Here is a 20606-nt window from a genome sequence, read left to right on the forward strand (position 1 = left end):
TGTGTTAAGAAAACGATTCTGCTGCTCATGGTGCCTCACAGATGTCCAGATTTCAGTTGCAACATCAGGTTGAACGGAGTCCCATTTAGCACCACAATAGTGCCACGCTAGTGAGGAGGCAAAGTAATATCACGACATTGTTAATCCAGAGATTCTGGTAATGTTGTGGGGAACCAGATTCAAATCCCACCATGGTAGATAGTAGAATTTGAATACAAATTCTGGAAGTAAGAATCTAATGGCAACCATAAAGCCATTGTTGATCGTTTGAAAAAAAAATCTGGTTCACTAATACCCTTCAGGAAAATAACCTGCCATCCCACCTGATCTGACCTACATGTGCCTCCAGACTCAAGCAATGTGGTTGACTCGTAACTTCACTCTGAGCAATTAGGAATGGACAATAAATGATGGCCTAGCCAGCGATGCCCTCATCCTGTGAACGAGTTCAGAAAAAAACACAATATAAGGTATTCTCAATTTGAAGGCAAAGGTCATCTTTACAAGGACTGAATGGTGGTCACTCTTACCAATACTGTCATAGACAGATGCAGCTGTGACAAGTAGACTGGTAATCAAGTATGTTTTTCAATCTTGTTGGTTTTTTCATCACTTGCCACAGACTCAGTATAGCAGCAATGTCATTTAGAACTTGACCAGGTCGATCAGTAGTACTCTTGCTGAGTCACTCTTTATGGTGGACATTGAAATCCCTCATCTAAGTATTTTCTGCATCCTTGCTATTCTCAGTGCTCCAAGTAGTGTTCAAGACATTGGACACTGATTCTCCAGCTGAGAGGTGGGTGGAGTCAGTACATAGCAATATGCAGGGGGTTTCCATGACCATATAAAAACTGAAAGAACTGCAAATGCTGCCAATCCGAAACAAAACAGAAATTGCTAGGAAGGCTCAGCAGGTCTGGCTGCATCAGTGGAAAGAAATCAGAGTTAACGTTTATGGTCTAGTGATCCTTCCTCTGAAGTTAGTACCATTCACATAACGGTATTCCCACAATACACGAGTGCTGGATCCCTCTGAAGAATGTCCCTCCACCTTCTAGTCCTCCTCAAGAAAGAGTGCTATTTCAGGTTTCAGGTCTTCACATCATTTAGTTGAACAGCTCTTTATATATATTTATGTTGTGCAAAACAGTGAACGTATAAGATTATTAAAGGATTGGACACTCTGGAGGCAGGAAACATGTTTCCGCTGATGGGTGAGTCCCGAACCAGAGGACACAGCTTAAAAATAAGGGGTAGGCCATTTAGGACAGAGATGAGGAGAAACTTCTTCACCCAGAGAGTGGTAGGTGTGTGGAATGCTCTGCCCCAGAAGGCAGTGGAGGCCCAGTCTCTGGATTCGTTTAAGAAAGAGTTGGATAGAGCTCTCAAGGAAAGTGGAATCAAGGGTTCTGGAGATAAGGCAGGAACAGGATACTGACTGAAGATGATCAGCCATGATCATAATGATCATGGTGCAGGCTCAAAGGGCAGAATGGCCTACTCCTGCACCTATTGTCTATTAATAACACTACGCAAGTCTCCTCTGTTGTTTTAAAGTGGAGTGCACCACCAAACTGGTCATTCCAACAGAAAGGCATCTTCATGACACCAATGGTTTCAGACTGCAGGTTTGTATTAGCATGTGGATTTGATTGGAGCTCATCTCTCTACCCTCCTGGGAGCTGGACAAGTGACAGAAGCTACCTGCTTAGGAATAACATTTATGCCTAAAGATACCCTTGGAGATTGGATGTTAGCCAAAGAAAGAAGAAATCGTGGAAGCTGCCTGGGAATGAAGTGCAAATGAAGTGCTCCCTGTGGGTATACATCAGCAGGATATTTCGTGAGTGGAAGATTTCTCTGTTCAGGAATCCATTTTCATGCTCTGTTGATGCCTTGATGGCAACATCAATACTAGTGATGACTGTGTGGACTTAGGCAATTTGTCAATAGAAACAAAATGCAATGTCCTCTGTGGCTGCACTGGCTTATCTTCCCCAAAATGAATATATTTTCCCACACTTCAGAATTGGCCATCTGTGACACACCTTATATGGTGTGATGAGTTGCTGGCTACAAGACATCACCCAATTCTGCAGATGATCTTTGGAACAACTGAGATGACTAAAGGTTAAGGGTAATATCTATCATGGTGGCTGCAAGTAAAAACTATTAAAGGGCTAGGAGACACTGGGTCATTTTGGACCAGAGCATGAGTATCTAGCACCATCTGTCTGGATCTGCCACAATCACAGCGTCACTGGCACTCTGTCATTGCAGGTAGTTGAATCCTGGGGAGAAAGAGGTTAACCAAATGAATTGGGGAACACCTTCTTTCCTCTACAGATTCTCACTGTGTCCCTCCGACCTCCTCTTGACCATCAGATGGATTGTCAGAAGATCCTCCTCAATATAATATAAAAAAAACAAATTCCTCAGCTGGGCTTTGTTTGTTCATCACTATTTCCTCTACAACAGCAGCACATTTTCCTTAACAGTCCCAAAATTAATTTCTCACAAATGCATGTATCTCAGTACCAATGATGGAAACAGTTTAAGCAGCTCAGCTTTATTTCCCATTTCTTAAAAATGGTGACCACAGCTTCCTTAACACAGCTCTTTGCTGTGTTCACACTGATGTGTCCCAGATAATCCATTTCCCCACTCCCCACAATTAACTGCTGCCAAACATGATAGAATTTTTGAAGAAAGAAAAAGGAGAATTTTTTTAAAAAACTTGTCACAAAACATTTTGCTGTAATTGAGAACATTCCAACTAAATTATCATGACCACATAATTAATAACATTTCTAATTTGAAACTTCTGTAGTTATCACGGACTGCAGAAAATCACCTTCAAAGGATCAGAACTGACATGCAAATTTATGGTGAAACCTGTACAAAATAACATCCCAAAAATATTAACATTTATTGACAGTCTCAAACAATTGGCACTGAAATAGATGGGAGCTGCACCCTGTAATTAGCTAGTGTCCATGGTACCTAATAGCTATCAATACACTAAACCATTTGCAACTTGAAAACAAGGTACATAAAGATAAGCACATCATGGCAACAGATGGAAAAAATATTTATTTTGGAACACACCACTTTATCCAATTTCTCCATCTCTATGTCAGGGATTTCTCAATCTCTTTGGATGATTAATAAAGAACTTGGAGTTCCACAAAAGTTGAGAACAGATGGTTAGTAGGTCAGGAGGGAAGACTCAAGAACTTTGAAATGGCAAAAGTAAGGCTAATGAATAGTGGCTTGGGAAATAGATGAAGACTGGATATAGAGGTCAGGTTTGGAGACAGGGATGATAGATTCCCTATTTCCTCACTCTTTGATTTTCCTTCTCTAACGGCAGCAACTGATACAAAACCACAAATAAAGAATCTCAACTGGAGAGAGTGACCTATCGAAAGTAAATCCAATAACATTTGTAGAAACCACATGCTAATGTCAGATAATTAGCTATCATACAAAAAAGAGATTTATTATGAGAATTATTTTCTCTGTAAATCTAAGCAGTAATATGATTTGGAACTCAACATTTAAAAGTATATTCTCTTTGCAGGAAGGTAGAACAAACAGTAAACCTACTTTATCTCCTTCTCGATTTGCTGCAGCTCTCTGCTGAGTTTGCCCAACTCCTTTTTCTTAGCTCTCACTTCTTCTTCTGCTGCAGCTTGTGTTGCTTTCTGACTACTTACAGTTTTATTGCTTGCTTGTAGATCATTGGTAAAGTTTTCTATAAACTTCTCATTATAATATAAAAGGAAGAGGTGCAACTGAATCTTGCTTTCCTTTAGCTCCTCTATCAACATTTGGTAACGATCTGCCTAAGTGTTCAATTATAAATAAAATGCAATGTTTATTATGAGTATTCATGCATAAAATATCAAAAATAAAATGGGATGTTCAACAGATGTTCACTCTGCTCTAAATATATTTGCAAAGTAGCAAAATATTTAGCATATTAGAGCAAAACATTCTAACGTGGTATCATATATTTATCTCACAAACTCGATTGAGTTTTTTGAAGAAGTTACAAAGAGGATTGATGAGGGCAGAGCGATAGATGTGATCTATATGGACTTCAGTAAGACATTCGACAAGGTTCCCCATGGGAGACTGGTGAGCAAGGTTAGATCTCATGGAGTAAAGGGAGAACTAGCCATTTGGATACTGAACTGACTCAAAAGGTAGAAGATAGAGGGTGGTGGTGGAGGGTTGTTTTTCAGACTGGAGGCCTGTGACCAGTGGAGTGCCACAAGGATCGGTGCTGGGTCCTCTACTTTTTGACATTTACCTAAATGATTTGGATGCGAGCATAAGAGGTACATTTAGTAAGTTTGCAGATGACACCAAAATTGGAGGTGTAGTGGACAACGAAGAAGGTTATCTCAGATTATAACAGGATCTTGATCAGATGGGCCAGTAGGCTAAGAAGTGGCAGATGGAGTTTAATTTAGATAAATGCAAGGTGCTGTATTTTGGGAAAGCAAATCTTAGCAGGACTTATACACTTAATGGTAAGGTCCTAGGGAGTGTTGCTGAACAAAGAGATCTTGGAGTGCAGATAGATAGGATAGTGAAGAAGGCGTTTGGTATGCTTTCCTTTATTGGTCAGAGTATTTAAGTACAGGAGTTGGGAGGTCATGTTGCAGCTGTACAGGACATTGGTTAGGCCACTATTGGAATATTGCGGGCAATTCTGGTCTCCTTCCTATCGGAAAGATGTTGTGAAACTTGAAGGGGTTCAAAAAGATTTACCAGGATTGGAGGATTTGATCTATAGGAAGAGGCTGAATAGGCTGGGGCTGTTTTCCCTGGAGCGTCGGAGGCTGAGGGGTAACCTTATAGAGGTATGTAAAATTATTAGGGGCATGGATACGATAAATAGACAAAGTCTTTTCCCTGGGGTGGGGGAGTCCAGAACTAGAGGGCATAGGTTTAGGGTGAGAGGGGCAAGGTATAAAAGAGACCTGAGGGGCAACTTTTTCACACAGAGGGTGGTACGTGTATGGAATGAGCTGCAAAAGGAAGTGGTGGAGGCTGGTATTTGGATGGGTATATGAATAGGAAGGGTTTGGAGGAATATGGGCTGGGTGCTGGCAGGTGGGACTAGATTGGGTTGGGATATCTCGTTGGGATAGATGGGTTGGATCGAAGGGTATGTTTCCATGCTGTACATCTCTATGACTCTATAACACAGATATAATGAAATACATTACAATGATCTAGGATCTGCCTTGCAGGGCATGCTAGCTGGCAGTCTAATAATGCTACCTGGAGGCACTGAGAACTGGGCCTAAATAACCTATATAGCAGTTAGCATGAAGCAAACACCTTGATGCCTTTTATTAGCTCTGAACCAACACAATATTGGAAGACCAGAGGTTAACCTTGCTGAGAAAAGCTAGGTCTGGTATTAAGAATGCAGCTGCTTGAAATTTTGAAATATGTGGAACCGACAGTAGCAAGAATCCACAGTGCTTGAGCGGAATTTAACCGTCTGGCCTCACAACAATAGCTTAAGCATTTGCTTTTTCAGGTCATATTTGTTCCAGAAGGTTTTTCCAAGTAGGATGCTACAACTAGTGGGCAGTTAGACTGGCATTTAAATCCAGAAACTAAATTGCAACATTCAACAATAGTTGAGGTGGTTTTGCAAAAGTTAAGTTTTTTCAGTATTATTTTGAACCATAATTTTAAACTTTTGGGCGGCACGGTGGCCCAGTGGTTAGCACTGCTGCCTCACAGCGCCAGAGACCCGGGTTCAATTCCCGCCTCAGGCGACTGAATGTGTGGAGTTTGCACGTTCTCCCCGTGTCTGCGTGGGTTTCCTCCGGGTGCTCCGGTTTCCTCCCACAGTCCAAAGATGTGCAGGTCAGGTGAATTGGCCATACTAAATTGCCCGTAGTGTTAGGTAAGGGGTAAATGTAGGGGTATGGGTGGGTTGCGCTTCGGCGGGTCGGTGTGGACTTGTTGGGCCGAAGGGCCTGTTTCCACACTGTAATGTAATCTAATCTAAACCTGATTCTTCAGATAAAGTCATAGAGACGTATAGATTGGAAACAGACCCTTTGGTCCAACTCGTCCATGCCAACCAGATATCCTAACCTAATCTCGTCCCATTTGCCAGCATTTGGCTCATATCCCTCTAAACACTTCCTATTCATATACCCATCCGGATGCCTTGTGAATGCTGTAACTGTACCAGTTTTCACCACTTCCTCTGGCAGCTCATTCCATACACACACCACCTACTGCATGAAAAAATTGTGCATGAAAAAATTCTGCACGAAAACATCTAGTCCCACCTGCCAGCACCCACCCCATATTCCTCCAAACCCTTCCTATTCCTTTTACATCTTTCCCCTCTCACCCTAAACCTAGTTCTGGACACCCCTATCTCAGGGAAAAGACCTTGTCTATTTATCCTATCCATGCCTCTCATGATTTTATAAACCTGTACAAGATCACCCTTCAGCCTCCGACACTCCAGGGAAAAGAGCCCCAGCCTATTCAGCCTCAAACCCCTGAACCCTGGCAACATCCTTGTAAATCTTTTCTGAACCATTTTAAGTTTCACAAGATCTGTCCTATAGCAGGGAGATCAGAACTGCACACAATATTTCAAAAGTGGCCAAACCAATGTCCTGTCCATGACCTCCCAACTCCTATGCTCAATGCTCTGACCAATAAAGAAAAGCGTACCAAACTTCTTCACTATCCTATCTACCTGCGACTCCACTTTCAAAGAACTATGAAACTGCACCCCAGGGTCTCTGTTCAGGACCTTATCATTAAGTGTATAAGTCCTAATTTGCCTTTCCAAAATGCAGCATCTCATACTGATCTAAATTGAACTCCTGCTGCCATTCCTCAACGCATTGACCCATCTGATCAAGATCCAACTGTATTCTGAGGTAACCTTCTTCGCTGTCCACTACACCTCCAATTTTGGTGTCATCTGCAAACTTACTAGCTCTACCTCCTACGTCCACAACCAAATCATTTAGAGAAATAACAAAAAGCACTGGACCCAACACCGATCCTTATGGCATACCACTGGTCACAGGAGGAACTGTGACCTGAATTGATCTGATTCTGCTGAATGGGACTCAAACTAAACTAGTGAGTGGCCTCTGCTCTTTTTTCTATTCCTCAGTTGCTAACTTAGCAGTGTAGAAATGGAGATTAGAAATGTGCATAATAATCCAAGTATAATCTTAGATCCTACTGAAATTTAGAATAACCTCAGTTTTTACATTCAATGCCTCTAGAAATGAATGCGTTTTTGCTTTGATATTTTTATTTGTTAATCTGTGCTGATACTTTTAATAATTTGTGAATGCACATACCCATAAATCTCTCTTCTTGCAGCTCTTAAGTCATTTACATTATTTCCAACGAATAGGTGTTTTTCTTTTATTATTTCTGTTCTTCCTATCAAACTGCAACATCTCACACTAATCAGTATTGAAATGAATTGGCCAATGCTCTTTCTGCAAATTTTCTAATGCATTCATGTTTTGTCACGGTCTTTCACAGTATTAACTACACCTGGTATCATCTGACAGTTTACCATTATACCTCTGATTCCAAAGTACAAATTAATTATGTAAACTGTCTAATGACAGCAGCTCCAGTTCTTAACAGTACAGCACTAAAGGTGTGCTGTATTCTTGACCTATTCCTGCAAAGACATATGCCCTTTCAGGTGTACATTTAAATTCTCATGGGATAATATGATGAAAAGCAAGGGATTTCTCCTAATTCCATGGACAATGTCCCTCAAACATCAGTAAATATGATTATCTGTACAAAGTTAAAAATCACACGACACCAGGTTATAGTCCAATATGTTTAATTGGAAGCACTAGCTTTCGGAGTGCTGCTCCTTCATCAAGTGTTTGTGGAGTACACAATTGTAAGACCACACTCACACATGCATCCTCTCAAAGACTTAGACCACTTTATACTCACACACATGTACAATCTCTCTCAGACACTCACAACCCTCCACTCTAGACACATACACACGCACGCAAACTCCTACAGATTGACACTCACACAAGCACTCTCTCACAGACTTAGACCCTTTACACTCACACACACATATCCACTCTCTCTCACAGACACTCACAACACCCCCCCCCCCCCACACACACACACACACACACATATACGTTTGTGGGGTGAATTTGTACTTGCAGAGTTACATTGCACTTTGCTCAAAAACTGCATAAATCCATGTAAGACTCTGTTAACTTATTTTTAGATCTGAATCAGTCTAAACGTTATGGCATAGACAACAGAACACAGGGTGCTAACACTTTCAACATCTTATCTGGCCTGACACCAATTGTTAAAGTTAACCTGGGAACGTAACTTTTAAAAAAAAAGGTTTGTGATTTACAGGGGAACCTCGATTATCCGAATGAGGTGGGCGGGCACTATTTTGTTCAGATAATCGATTATTCGGTTAATCAATTAAATGTCTTTCCTCTGGGGCTCTGAGTTTTTAAAGTCTGCTCCATGTTCAGGAGACTGCAGCAGGACATAGTGCACGAGACCCGTCCCCCAGCCCTGTCCAACACTGCCCCTGCCACCCAGACCCATCCAACCCCACCCCCAGCCCCATCCAACTCCGCCCAACCCAACAACGTCCAACACTGCCCCCAACCTCATCCAACACTGGACTCCACCGCCTGCTCCCGTCCCCTCTCAGGGGAGGCCAGACGGTACACCAACAAGAAGACTGCTGCTGCTGCTGCCGCCTTTGTGGGGTAAGTCTCCAAATACACACACACACAGACACACATAAGTTTTTATTGCAACGTTTTGACGGGTTGCACATTTGCCCTGTACAAGACAATGTTGGTCAGATTATCTGGGGAAGGGAGTTTAGGGTACACCCCTTGGTAGAACTCCAGGGAAAGTGTGGGGAGAGAGGGTGGGAGGTCAGTCATTTGGAGACGGTGCCTGTTTAATCACTGTAAACAAAAGATGCGATCACTGTTGGAAACACGTCTTTGATGTAATGTTTCTATCAGGACCTAGAGCTCTCCTTCAGATAATCTGATTTTCGGATAATCGAGGTTCCTCTGTACATATGAAAGAAGTGAAACTAACATGCTCATTCTAATAGATGAGAGACCTAATAAACAATCAAGGTATGTTTCAATGTATAATTTCAGTTACATCACACTAAACTTTTGCTATAAATTCTGTGCCTTACAATTGTGTACTCCACAACCACCTGATGAAGGAGCAACGCTTCAAAAGCTAGTGCTTCCAATTAACCTGTTGGAATATAACCTGATGTCATGTGATTTTTAACTTTGTACAGCCCAGTCCAACACTGACATCTCCTAATTATGAATATCTGGTCATTTATTTCACCATTTATGGGGGTGCTGATATGCACCATTTGGTTGCCATTTTTATTTTCATTATAAAATTATAATAAAATTTAATTGGCTGTGGGGTATTTTGGAGTGCCCTCTGATTATAGCAGATATTATAAAATTTGAGAAGTCATATGACACCAGGTAATGGTCCAACAGAAACAAAAACAGAAATTGCTGGAAAAGCTCAGCAGGTCTGGAAGCTGTGGGTCGAGTGACACTTCCACAGTCCAATAGCTTTATTTGAAATCACAGGCTTTCAGACTGCTGCTCCTTCGTCAGTTGACTTCACTTAATGAAGGAGCGGTGCACCAAAAGCTTGTGATTTCAAATAAACCTGTTGCGCTCTAACTTGGTGTGGTGTGACTTCTGAATTTGTCCACCCCAGTCAACAGCGATACCTCCACATCATGGCTATTACAATTGTTGATGGCTAATTGTGCATGCTGTAACAGTTGTCTCCTGTTCTCACAGCAGTGTACTTTTCAGCTATCTTCACCTCACTTACGGGAGAAGCTCAGTCAACCATGGTAAACCTACTATCATCCTGGGTAAAAATAATTAACTAAGATTTTTGAACTGAATCTGGAGCTTCTTGATTAATATCCTGCTTTGCAAGTGCATTAACTTCTGAAACACCTGAAATACTGGTTCTATTTCTGCAGCAGCTGTTGATTATGGAAAAGAACAAAAAGTCAATTTAACTTTAAGTACCTCTTCCTTCTCATGCTTTGCATGTTTACGCTCAACAGCCATATTTTTCTTTTTGTTGTAGTTGAACTGAGCCTCTTCTTCTGCATTCATCATTTCTTTCTTCTTCTTGTCATATTCATTAGACAGTTCCCCCGAGTTGCTAACTTGTTCAAACAGTTGCGTTCTCTCTTTAGGTTTCTTCATTGCGATATTCTCCACAGTGCCCTACAATATAAAAGTTGTGTGCTAAAACTGGACTGAGGATAATCAATATGTAACATAAATATCCATATAAACACTACTGAAACAAATGCTTCAATTGTTGCTCCGGTAAAATATTTTGTTGTTGTTTTTCTTCCCAACATCAACATTGAAATCTCACTACAGCTACCATCTAGATTTGGTTTGAACTCACTGTATCATTTATATACTCCCTATAAACTGAGGAATATGAAGCCACAACTTCCACCTGAATACAGCAAGGCTTAACATTCTTTCTGCTATACATGACAGAAGCCTACTATTTGTTCCGTTTTATCTCTGTCAACTCTTTGTTAGAATAACTCCAAACTAATTACACTATTACTTCCTTCTCACAGCAGTGTATCTTTTTCTATTTCAAATATTTACCCAAATTTAATGGTATCCAAATATGTGACAAATGCTTGCTGTGACAAAGTATTTAATGCAGCAATAACCTATTACATGAAGAAATGTTTCCAACCTTTCATCACTCTTGTGACAATTATAAATTGATACCCTCAACAAGAGAAAATCCTGACAGCATCTTGTTAAGAGAAAGCAGAGCTAACATTTTGAGTCCAGTGAACTGAGTGAAAGAACATCCCCGGGACACAGATCTCTGAGTATGACTTACATTCAAAGTCCAAGACACCACCAATCACCATGTCTGTTCTATTTCACTGATAGGGCAGTTCAACCGGAGTTGATGGCACAGTGGTAAATAGTTGGAAGGAAGTTGATTTGGGAGTTCTCATGATTGACTCCAGATTCCTTGAAATCTCATGATTTCAGATCAAACAAGGAAACCACCTGCTGGTGACTAAGAGCTGCTTTGCCTCAGCTGATAAATTAATACTCCTCCATGAGGATAGTGAAACACTGAAGGTGGCAAAGGCACAGAATGCAATCTGAATGGAGGAGCTTCAATATCCAGCACAAAGGGTTACTCAGTTGCACCACTACTGAGCTGCTGGATGGTCCTTTCAGCATTGACTTACGCAGCAGAAATAAAACCAAGTTGGCTGAATCCTAAAGTCCTTCAGCTGCTAGACTAAGATTATGACAGGCAGACGTTGATGGAACCAAGAAGCAAAGAACTACTTGACCTAGTCCTGGTCAATCTGTAGCAAATGGATCATGACAGTACTGGAGCACTGGTAATCAAGGCATTGTCATTGTGTAGGTGAAGTCCTGACTTCACCACGAGGATGCGCTCCATTGTACTGTTTTGCCATGACTAGCTAAATGGGACATACTTCAAACAGATCTAACTACTCAAAAACTGGGCTAGTCAGCCATCAGAAGCATCAGAACTATAGTCAACCACAATCTGAAAACCATCAAGTCAGGAATCAACCCTGGTTCAAGGGTGAAAGACAGCATGCCAGCAGCAGCGCCATTCATACCTAAAAACAGGTATCAAGTCAATTTGTGCCACATCCTTTCCTCTGTTCTGTTTGATTCCTCTAAACATATTCTAGATCACAAAAAAATTCCAAATATCTCAAAGAATTCCATTCATCATCTTGTACTGAATTCTCTACCTTTATCTCAGACACTGGGCAAGATTTTAATTAATTCAAAACTTATTCATTTATAGATATAGCACTGTAACTAAGTAAGTAACTCAAGATATGTTTAATCTTATAAAGATTATTTGTCTTGCAGGAATGGCACAACAGAAATATTTTTCTCAAATTTTTTAAGACAATACAGGAATTAAAAATGCTTCACTATGAACTGAAATTACAGAAATCTTAGCTGATACCCTTTAATAATTTTTCATCCTAAAGATGCGCTCTCACCTCTGTTTAAAGGCCAAGAATGATCCAGCCTCTAGTGATCATTAATTATGTCAATATAAACATATATAACAAAGAACAATTCAGAACCCTTCAGCCCACCAAGCCTGCGCCGATTCCTAATCCATATTTAGATTTGCTACTTATTGCCCATAAATGGTTTCTATCCCTCTGTTCGCCTCCCATTCATGTGTTGATCAAGATACGCCAAGAATGGTGCTAACATGCCTGCTTCCACCACCTCCACTGGCAGTGTGTTCCTGGTACTCACTACCTCTTGTGTGAACACTCTTTCCCACACTTCTCCTCTAAACTTTCCCCCTCTTGAAGCTGTGCTTTCTTGTAGTTAACCTTTCCACCCTGCAAAAAAATAGCCTATGATTATCCGTTCTACATCTCTCATAACTTTGTACACCTCTATCAGGTCACCCCTCAGCTTCTGTCTTTACAATGAAAACAATCCATGTTTATCCAACCTCTCCTCATACTTAAGACCATTCAGATGAGGCAACATGCTAGTAAACTTTCTCTGCACCTTCTCCAAAACATTCACGTCCTTTTGGTAGTGTGGCGATCAGAACCACATGCAATATTCTAAATGTAGCCTAACGAAAGTTTATACAGCAGTAACATAACTTGCCAATTTTTATATTCAATGTGCTAGCTGATGAAGGCACATATTCTGTATGCTTTTTTGACTTTATCCGCCTGTATTGCCACTTTCAGGAATCTGTGAATCTGTACGCCAAGATCCCTCCGTATGTCAATGCTCCTAAGGGTTCCTCCACTTATTACATGATTCACAACTGAATTTGATCTTCCAAAATGTCTCAATTCACATTTGTCTGGATTAAACTCAATCTATCAATTTTCTGCTCAAATCTGCAATCTATCTACATTCTGCTGTATACTAGATAATCCTCCTCACTGTCTGCAACTCCACCAACTTTGGTCTCATCTGCAAAGTTACCAATCAGATCATCTATATTTTCCTCCAGGCTCTATCTATATATATATATTGCAAGCAACAAATGTCCCAGCACTGAACCCCATTAGTTACTGATCTCCAATTCCAAAAAGCACTCTTCCACCACTCTTCTAAGGCAAACAGTCCTGTACCATCTAGCGAGCATACTCTGGACCCCACGGGACTCTACCTGTCGTACTAGCTTGCTGTGAGGTACTTTATCAAATGCCTTGTTAAAATCTTTGTGAACAACATCCACTGCCCTTCCCTCATCGATCATTCTAGTCAACTTTTCAAACATTTCAACCAAGTTGTTGAGACATGACTTTCCCTCATAAACCCAAGCTGCCCATCAATAACAATTTCATTTGTTTCCAAACGTGAGTAAGTCCTGCCTCTCAGTATTTCTCCAACATCTTCCCGAACACTGAAGTCAGGCTCATTGGCCTGTGATTACCTGGATTATCTATTTCCCTTTTTAAATAAAGGAACTACACTGGCCATTCTCAAATCCTCTGGAACCTCATCTAAAGCCAAAGAGGATGCAAACTTATCTGTTAAGGCCCCAGCTATTTCCTCCCTTGCCTCCCACGGTATCCTATGATAGATCCCATCTGGTTCTGGGGACATGTCTACGTTAATGCATTTCAAGACACCCAACACTTCATTAGGTTGGCCTGCCTCAGAGTGTTCACATACCTTTCCTTAACCTCAACGTCTCTCATATCCCTCTCTTTGGTGAATACCAATGTAAAGTACTCATAAGGATCTCACCCATTTCCTCTGGCTCCACACGTAACCTCCCTCTTTTATCCTCTAGTGGGCCTACTGTTTCCCTAATTATCTGTTAACAATTAACATAAAAATGAAATAAAAGACTCTTTTCCACATTACCTGAAACACCAGACAATTTCTGCCTTTCAGTAAAATGCCAATTTTCTCCAGTGCCTTTGTATATTCCACACGACTAATAATTTGATTGTTTAAACGAAACTCTGAAGAGTTCACTGACAAAGACAAAGGAAAGAAAGTTGAGCCATCCAATTATTTTTGTAAATACATTTTGCTTATCTGCCTGCCATACAAAAAGACACCTAAAAGACATTTGCTTCCTTCATTCTTCTTTGGAAAGCAGCAACTCTGATGTTGGCACATATTTCCAAAATGGTTGTATGGTACTTTAGTCTTTGTGAAAGCACGGTAAATCCATGGTAAATAATGCTGAATAATTTTAGCATGGGAGTATTGTATCTGAACCTGATTCTGGACTTCCGCCTAATATCTATAAGCATTTCTGACACAATATAATAATAACCAAAAGCAGGAACTCACGATAATTTATCTTCTTCACAACACAGGGATGCTTATGCCACTGTTATACTAGCTGAGAATGCAGGCACAAAGACTAATCAACAGAAATAAAAATATTTCATCCTGTTGTAATTTAAGGGTTTAAGGGTTAATTTGTCATGAAGTCACTTTATATTACATTTTAGCTTTCCCTCTTGTACAAGTTCCAATATTCAGTTTAGTCTCCTGGAATCACAAATACTTTACCAAACAAATGTATCCTTAGCTGATAAGGAATTCCGTGGAGGCCAAAACACTGGACAGATTTTCACAAATGAAGTCGGCAAGTCAAACAGAGGTCAGATCTTACAGCTCAAGCGTGGACACCTATGAGGCACTGTGGGCCTTCAACAACAGCAGAATCATACTCCAACACAATCTGCAACCTCATAGCCCAGCATATTCCATTAATTGACAGAATAGCAGAAATTTACAAGTACGAAAACCTATCTTAGCAGGGGTTGAAGATAAATGTTTTTCAAGCATTTTTGAGATTATCTCATGCGTTGCTTCTTGATTTTTGGGTCTTTTTCTCATTCTAATTAATTCCATTGTAAGAGTAAGTCATGCAGCAACATCATCTTGTGTTTACGTTGTTGTTTTTAGGGTTTCCTAACCTATGTAGATAACAGAGCACAAAAACATTTATGATTTCCATGCAGTTCATAGAATCTCTGCAGTGTGGCAAAAGGCCATTCGGTCCACTCTGACATTCCAAAGAGCATCCCTCACAGACCTATCCACGTAACCCTGCATTTCCCATGGATAACCCACCTAAGGGGCAATTCAGCATGGCCAATCCACGTAATCTGCACATCTTTGGGCTGTGGGAGAAAACTGGAGGGCCCAGAGGAAACCTGCACTGACATGGGGAGAATATGCAACTCCACACAGACAGTCAGCTGAGGGTAGAATCAAACCCAGGTCCCTAGTGCTGTGAGGCAGCAGTGCTAACCCCTGAGCTACCGTGCCACTGCAGTTAATAAATGCAACACAAGATGAATGCATACTAACAACAGAACACGATCTTGACAGATTATATACATCAAGCTTCAGTAAAAGTAGATAAAGTACTGTCAACCATGAGAAAGTTGCATCAATTTTCATTGCTTGCAGTTCCCATCACCATCACAGTAAATTAAAATGTGACAGATCTTCTCTCCACTGGCTGCTGTTCTTCATACAGGCAGCTCCTCATGGCCTGCTCCTGACCTGACTTTGTGGTCAACTGATCCATTTGTTAATTCTTTGCTTTCTCTGCCAGGATCCGCCCCAGAAAATGTTGACAGTTTCAGTCAAATTGTCAACAAGGGCCATTGTTCAGGATTGTTGTCTGAGCCCATCTAATGACAGGATCTCCACTTTTCATTTTTGTTACTCTTCAATCATTGATTTTGTTTTAAAAGCAGAAGAGGATCTGTCTTTGAGGAGCTGATGCTGCAGCATGGGAGAGACAAATTCTGTGATTGGAGAAACAGCTCCTCACAACCCCAGATTTCATTCTCTCACAACCCCAGATTTCATTCCCCAGTGCTCCTCAGATTATACTGTATGTTGTTTTCCTGCTCCCTGGACCTTCAGTTGTTCAGACAAGAATCAGAGGCACTATAATGTATTCCAAGGAGCCATAATGTAACAGAATATGAAACCCTGGGGTCAGAGTCTTTAATTTGTTACTCCAGTATTTACCTTATTGCAGATGATTTTGGGGACTCTTTCCACTACCACCCTCATGCATTTTGAGCCTGTTTTTGATGGGACTTCTTGGCTTGTAATTGGTTTTCTTCCCAAAATACATTTACATGTCAAAGATAACAAGGAGACCTATTAACAATTAATTGTTATTGATGAACTTGGGTTATCTTTCCTAAATAAGTTGAGTTCAAATATTTTAATTACAGCATTGGTTCCAGTTATAGAAATACAACTGTCAACTAAAAGACAGACTAAAATACAATTAAGTCACATCAAAAACTAGAATTGTAGCCCTTTAATCCTTCCTAAATTACCAATAATGACTCTAGTAAATGACAGCTCCTCTTCATTTTCTCTTTGGTACAGCATAGTGACCCTTGCAGTAGATGACACAGGACGCCCTATATGAGCACCATGAATCAGATCCCTGATGTTCTTCACTCTGAGGTTGGCAGTTCTCTCACCCATCACAAAACTAATTGCATCCATTACATTGGATTTACCTGTTAGTGAAAGCAAAAAAAAAGCTGTACTGGAAATTATAGAAATATTCGCAGTATAAAGTCAATTATTACAATGTATTACAACATAAGATCAATATTTCCAAAGGTTATACATACTTACCACTATTTCAAAATCTGTAATTGTAAACACTAATGAAAGCAACCAAGTCAACAGTTACTTTATCCAATTTACAAGAAACACAAATATTAAATGTTTGCTCATATTGCCAGAAAGAATTTCAATTGATGTAGCTTTTCACAATCTTGCAATGTCCCAAATCATTAGGGACCCTAGGAGAAGAGATTTTATTAAAGATTCAATTTTATGTTCATGACTCCATTTTACAGTTGAGTAAAACAAGTGATAACTAAAGAATATCAACAAATCATATTAAATCACAAGGCTCTACAATGAATTACTATGATTATGAAATAAGCTTTGTGTAGCTCTGACACATAGGTCTGTTGTGAAGTTATACTTGCCAGTACTGCACATACACAGGCAGCTTTTGCTATAACGTCTACCTCCTGGACTGGAGCTAACTTAGATTATCATAAAGAAAGGGAGAAGTACATCAATGCGGTGTGATTTAGTGGCTTGTTAACTTAAGATTGAAATTAAGACAACTGTTAGAACTTTAGATACAACCTAGGAAAGTGTCATGTGCTAACTGTGAGACCTATTTCTTCTAAAAAGAATTATTTTAGCACAGACAGAGTAAAGCGATCTTTACTTGCATCAAGCAGGACTGACAGTCTCAGAAGTGTGAAGTCAAGGGTGTTGCCAGCTGAAACTTGAAAGCTAACACATCATCAGGTTGCATTTACTGACAGGGTTGATGAAGCTAGTGCAGTAAGTATTTGCCTACACAGATTCTCACTGAGTAAGTAAGTAGTGTATTGTCCTTAAAGGGACAGTTATAAATTGAGTTCACAATTCACAAGCATTTGTGAAAAGATATTTTTGCTAACAATAAAGTATGCAACGGTTCCCCCAGGTATCAGGGTCATTTGTTTTCTTTTTATGTGTAAATAATCCATCAGCGGATAAAGGTTTGTGTAATTCTGATGTTCGTGAATGATACAAAGCTTGCCAGAAGTATGGGTACGGATAAGCAGAATGCAGGACATAGATTGATGAAAATGGCTGTTCAAAGATGTGCAGGTTAGGTGGATTAGCTATGCCAAATTGCCGGCAATGTCCAGGAGTGCAGGTTCGGTGGATTAGCCATGGAAAATGTAGAATTATTGGGGGGGGGGGCAAAGGAATGATGATCAGTTATCCAAACGATCAGTTATCCGAACAAAATACTCCCACCAGTGTCGTTCGGATAGTCAAGGTTGCCCAATATGGAGAAGCATGCAAAACAGGGACTTGGAGTCAGAAGCATTGGAGAGAATCTAGTGAATATTTACAGCAATGAAACCAGAAATATGTATTTGTAAACATATCAAAGGATAGACAAGCTGGAATTCCTTTCTCCAGCAAAATAAAAGCTGAGGAAAAACTTAGATTTGTAAATTTATGAAACATGTTCACAGAGTAGAAAGAAAATGAATGTGTCCTTTTGTGTGGAAAGGTACATTATACAAGACATTCACCAAGAATTTTAATGACAAATGCAGAAGAAACTTTTCTCCTCAAAGAGTGATGCGAGTATGGAACTAACTACCATGGGAAGTGGTTAATGAAGTTTGGAAAAATGTAATGAGAAACTGACAACCACATGAAAAAGTAGGGAACAGAGAGTTAGGATGGTAGTTTGAGAGGAGGTGGAAGGAGGTTTGAGTGGAAAATAAACATTGATGATTGATTGAATGGCATTTTTTCTACTTTGTATCTCCTATATAATTACATGCAAATCTTTTGAAGGAAAGTTGTTACCGCAACAATGAGGTATATGAGAAACTGAATTTTGAAAAGGAGTCCAGAAACACAAAGTAATGCTCATCAACATTCGAAATATACAAGGGCAGAGGCAAATTTGCCCCCAAAGGCCCTGGAAAATTCAAACAAGGGTGGACAATCTTTATTAGCAGTCTATTAGCAGCAAACACAAGAGAAGCGGCCAGTGATTGCAGCAGTAGCAAGCACTAGCAGGCAAATGGCAGCAGTGAGCGAGGTAACCCGGGAAGGGAAAGGGAATCTCCAGAAGCCAAAAAAAGACAGGCTTGAGACTTTACAGTCAATTAAATACTTTCTAAATACAGTTGCGACTGTGATGAAGGTAAATTATCAACTAATTTAAGGGAGTCTAGCACTAGGGAACAATGAACTAAAAATTAGGAACAGGTCTTTGAGGCATGAAATCAGGAAACACAAAGGGCTGTAATTGTTTGGAGATTTCATCTACAATGGAAATTAAGGTTAGATCAATATTAATTATATATCAATTATTAAACTTAAATGGAAGTTCAAGATCTGACATACAGCAAAACTTGTCAAAAAAGTGTGGCACTGGTAAAAGTACAGCAGGTCAGGCAGCATCCAAGGAGAAGGACAGTTGACTTTTCGGGCATAAGCCCTTCATTGGGAATGTGGATGGGGAAGGGGCTAAGAGATAAATAGAGGGGTGAGGACTGGGCTGGGTGGGGGAAGGTAGGTGGGATGGTGTTAGGTGGATGCAGGTGTGAGGTCGTCATGATTTGGAGATGCCAGTGTTGGAGTGGGGTGTACAAAGTTAAAAATCATACACCAGTTTATAGTCCAAAAATTTTAACTGGAAGCACTAGCTTTCAAAGCACTGCTCCTTCATCTGGTGATTGTGGAGTATAAGATTGTAAGATACAGAATTTACAGCAAAAGTTTACAGTTTGATGTAATTGAAATTATATATTGAAAAAGACATGGATTGTTTGTTAAGTCTCTCATCTGTTAGAATGACCATGTTGGTTTAAGTTCTTTCAAATGTAAATCACAAAACGTTTTTAAAAGTGAACTCAAGTGAACTTTAACAACGGATGTCATGTTGGCCCACATAACGTATTGAAGGTGTGAGCTTCCCTGTGTGAGACTGTCTATGCCAAAATGGTCAGACTGATTCTAATCTAAAAAATGGATTTACAGAATCTTACATGGATTCATGCAGTTTTTGAGCCAAGTAAAATGTAATTCTGCAAGTACAGATTCACCCCACAAACTTATATGTGTATGTGTGAGTGTTTGTGGGCGGGGGAGGGGGGTGGGGGCATGTTATTGGTGTCTGCGAGAGAGTGTGTGAGAGTGCAAAGGGGTATAAGTCTGTGAGATGCTGAGTGTGGGAGTGTATGTGTGAGCGTATGAGAGAGGGTCTGCGTGAGTGTGTCTATATGTGTGCGTGCGCATGTAAGACTGCATGCGTGTGCGCGCATCTGTCTGTGTGTGTATAGTGCAATGGAGTCACCTATAGTGTGACATGAACCCAGGGTCCCGGTTGAGGCCATCCTCATGGGTACCGATATGTGAGATGTGAGGTGATAGTGATAGTTTGGTGGGGAGGGTGGGGTGCCTTCGAACCCAAAACCTCCAGCTGCAACACAGTGAGGCGGCACGGTGTCTCAGTGGTTAGCACTGCTGCCTCACAGCACCAGGGTCCCAGGTTCAATTCCAGCCTCGGATGACTGTTTGTGTGAAGTTTGCACATTCTCCCAGTGTCTGCGTGGGTTTCCTCCGGGTGCTCTGGTTTCCTCCCACAGTCCAAAGATGTGCAGGTCAGGTGAATTGGCCATGCTAAATTGCCCATAGTGTTAGGTGCGTCATTCAGAAGGAAATGGGTCTGGGTGGGTTACTCTTCGAAGGGTCGGTGTGGACTTGTTGGGTCGAAGGGCCTGTTTCCACACTGTAAGTAATCTAACTTTAATAAAAAAATTCCACCCTTTGAATCTCCAGACTGCATATTATCCTCTATAATTTTCACCACCTACAATCAGACCCCACTACCAAAAC

General features: G+C 40.5%; 1 protein-coding gene across 1 annotated transcript in view; it reads right to left on the reverse strand.

Moving 5' to 3' along the window:
- The window catches only part of LOC122559576 (structural maintenance of chromosomes protein 1B-like), a 143442-nt gene that overhangs the window by 116501 nt on the left and 6335 nt on the right, over positions 1 to 20606 (reverse strand). The window contains exons 2-5 of the mRNA XM_043709282.2: positions 16493 to 16681; positions 14028 to 14140; positions 10143 to 10346; positions 3613 to 3851 (exon numbers count right to left, since the gene is read on the reverse strand). Coding sequence (XP_043565217.2) covers positions 3613 to 3851; positions 10143 to 10346; positions 14028 to 14140; positions 16493 to 16681 — 745 coding nt within the window. The remainder of the gene's footprint in view (positions 1 to 3612; positions 3852 to 10142; positions 10347 to 14027; positions 14141 to 16492; positions 16682 to 20606) is intronic.

The sequence above is a fragment of the Chiloscyllium plagiosum genome, unplaced genomic scaffold (genome assembly GCF_037043375.1).
Source record: "Chiloscyllium plagiosum isolate Xiang-an unplaced genomic scaffold, Cpla_swu_hap1 HiC_scaffold_19, whole genome shotgun sequence".
NCBI classification, from domain to species: domain Eukaryota; kingdom Metazoa; phylum Chordata; class Chondrichthyes; order Orectolobiformes; family Hemiscylliidae; genus Chiloscyllium; species Chiloscyllium plagiosum.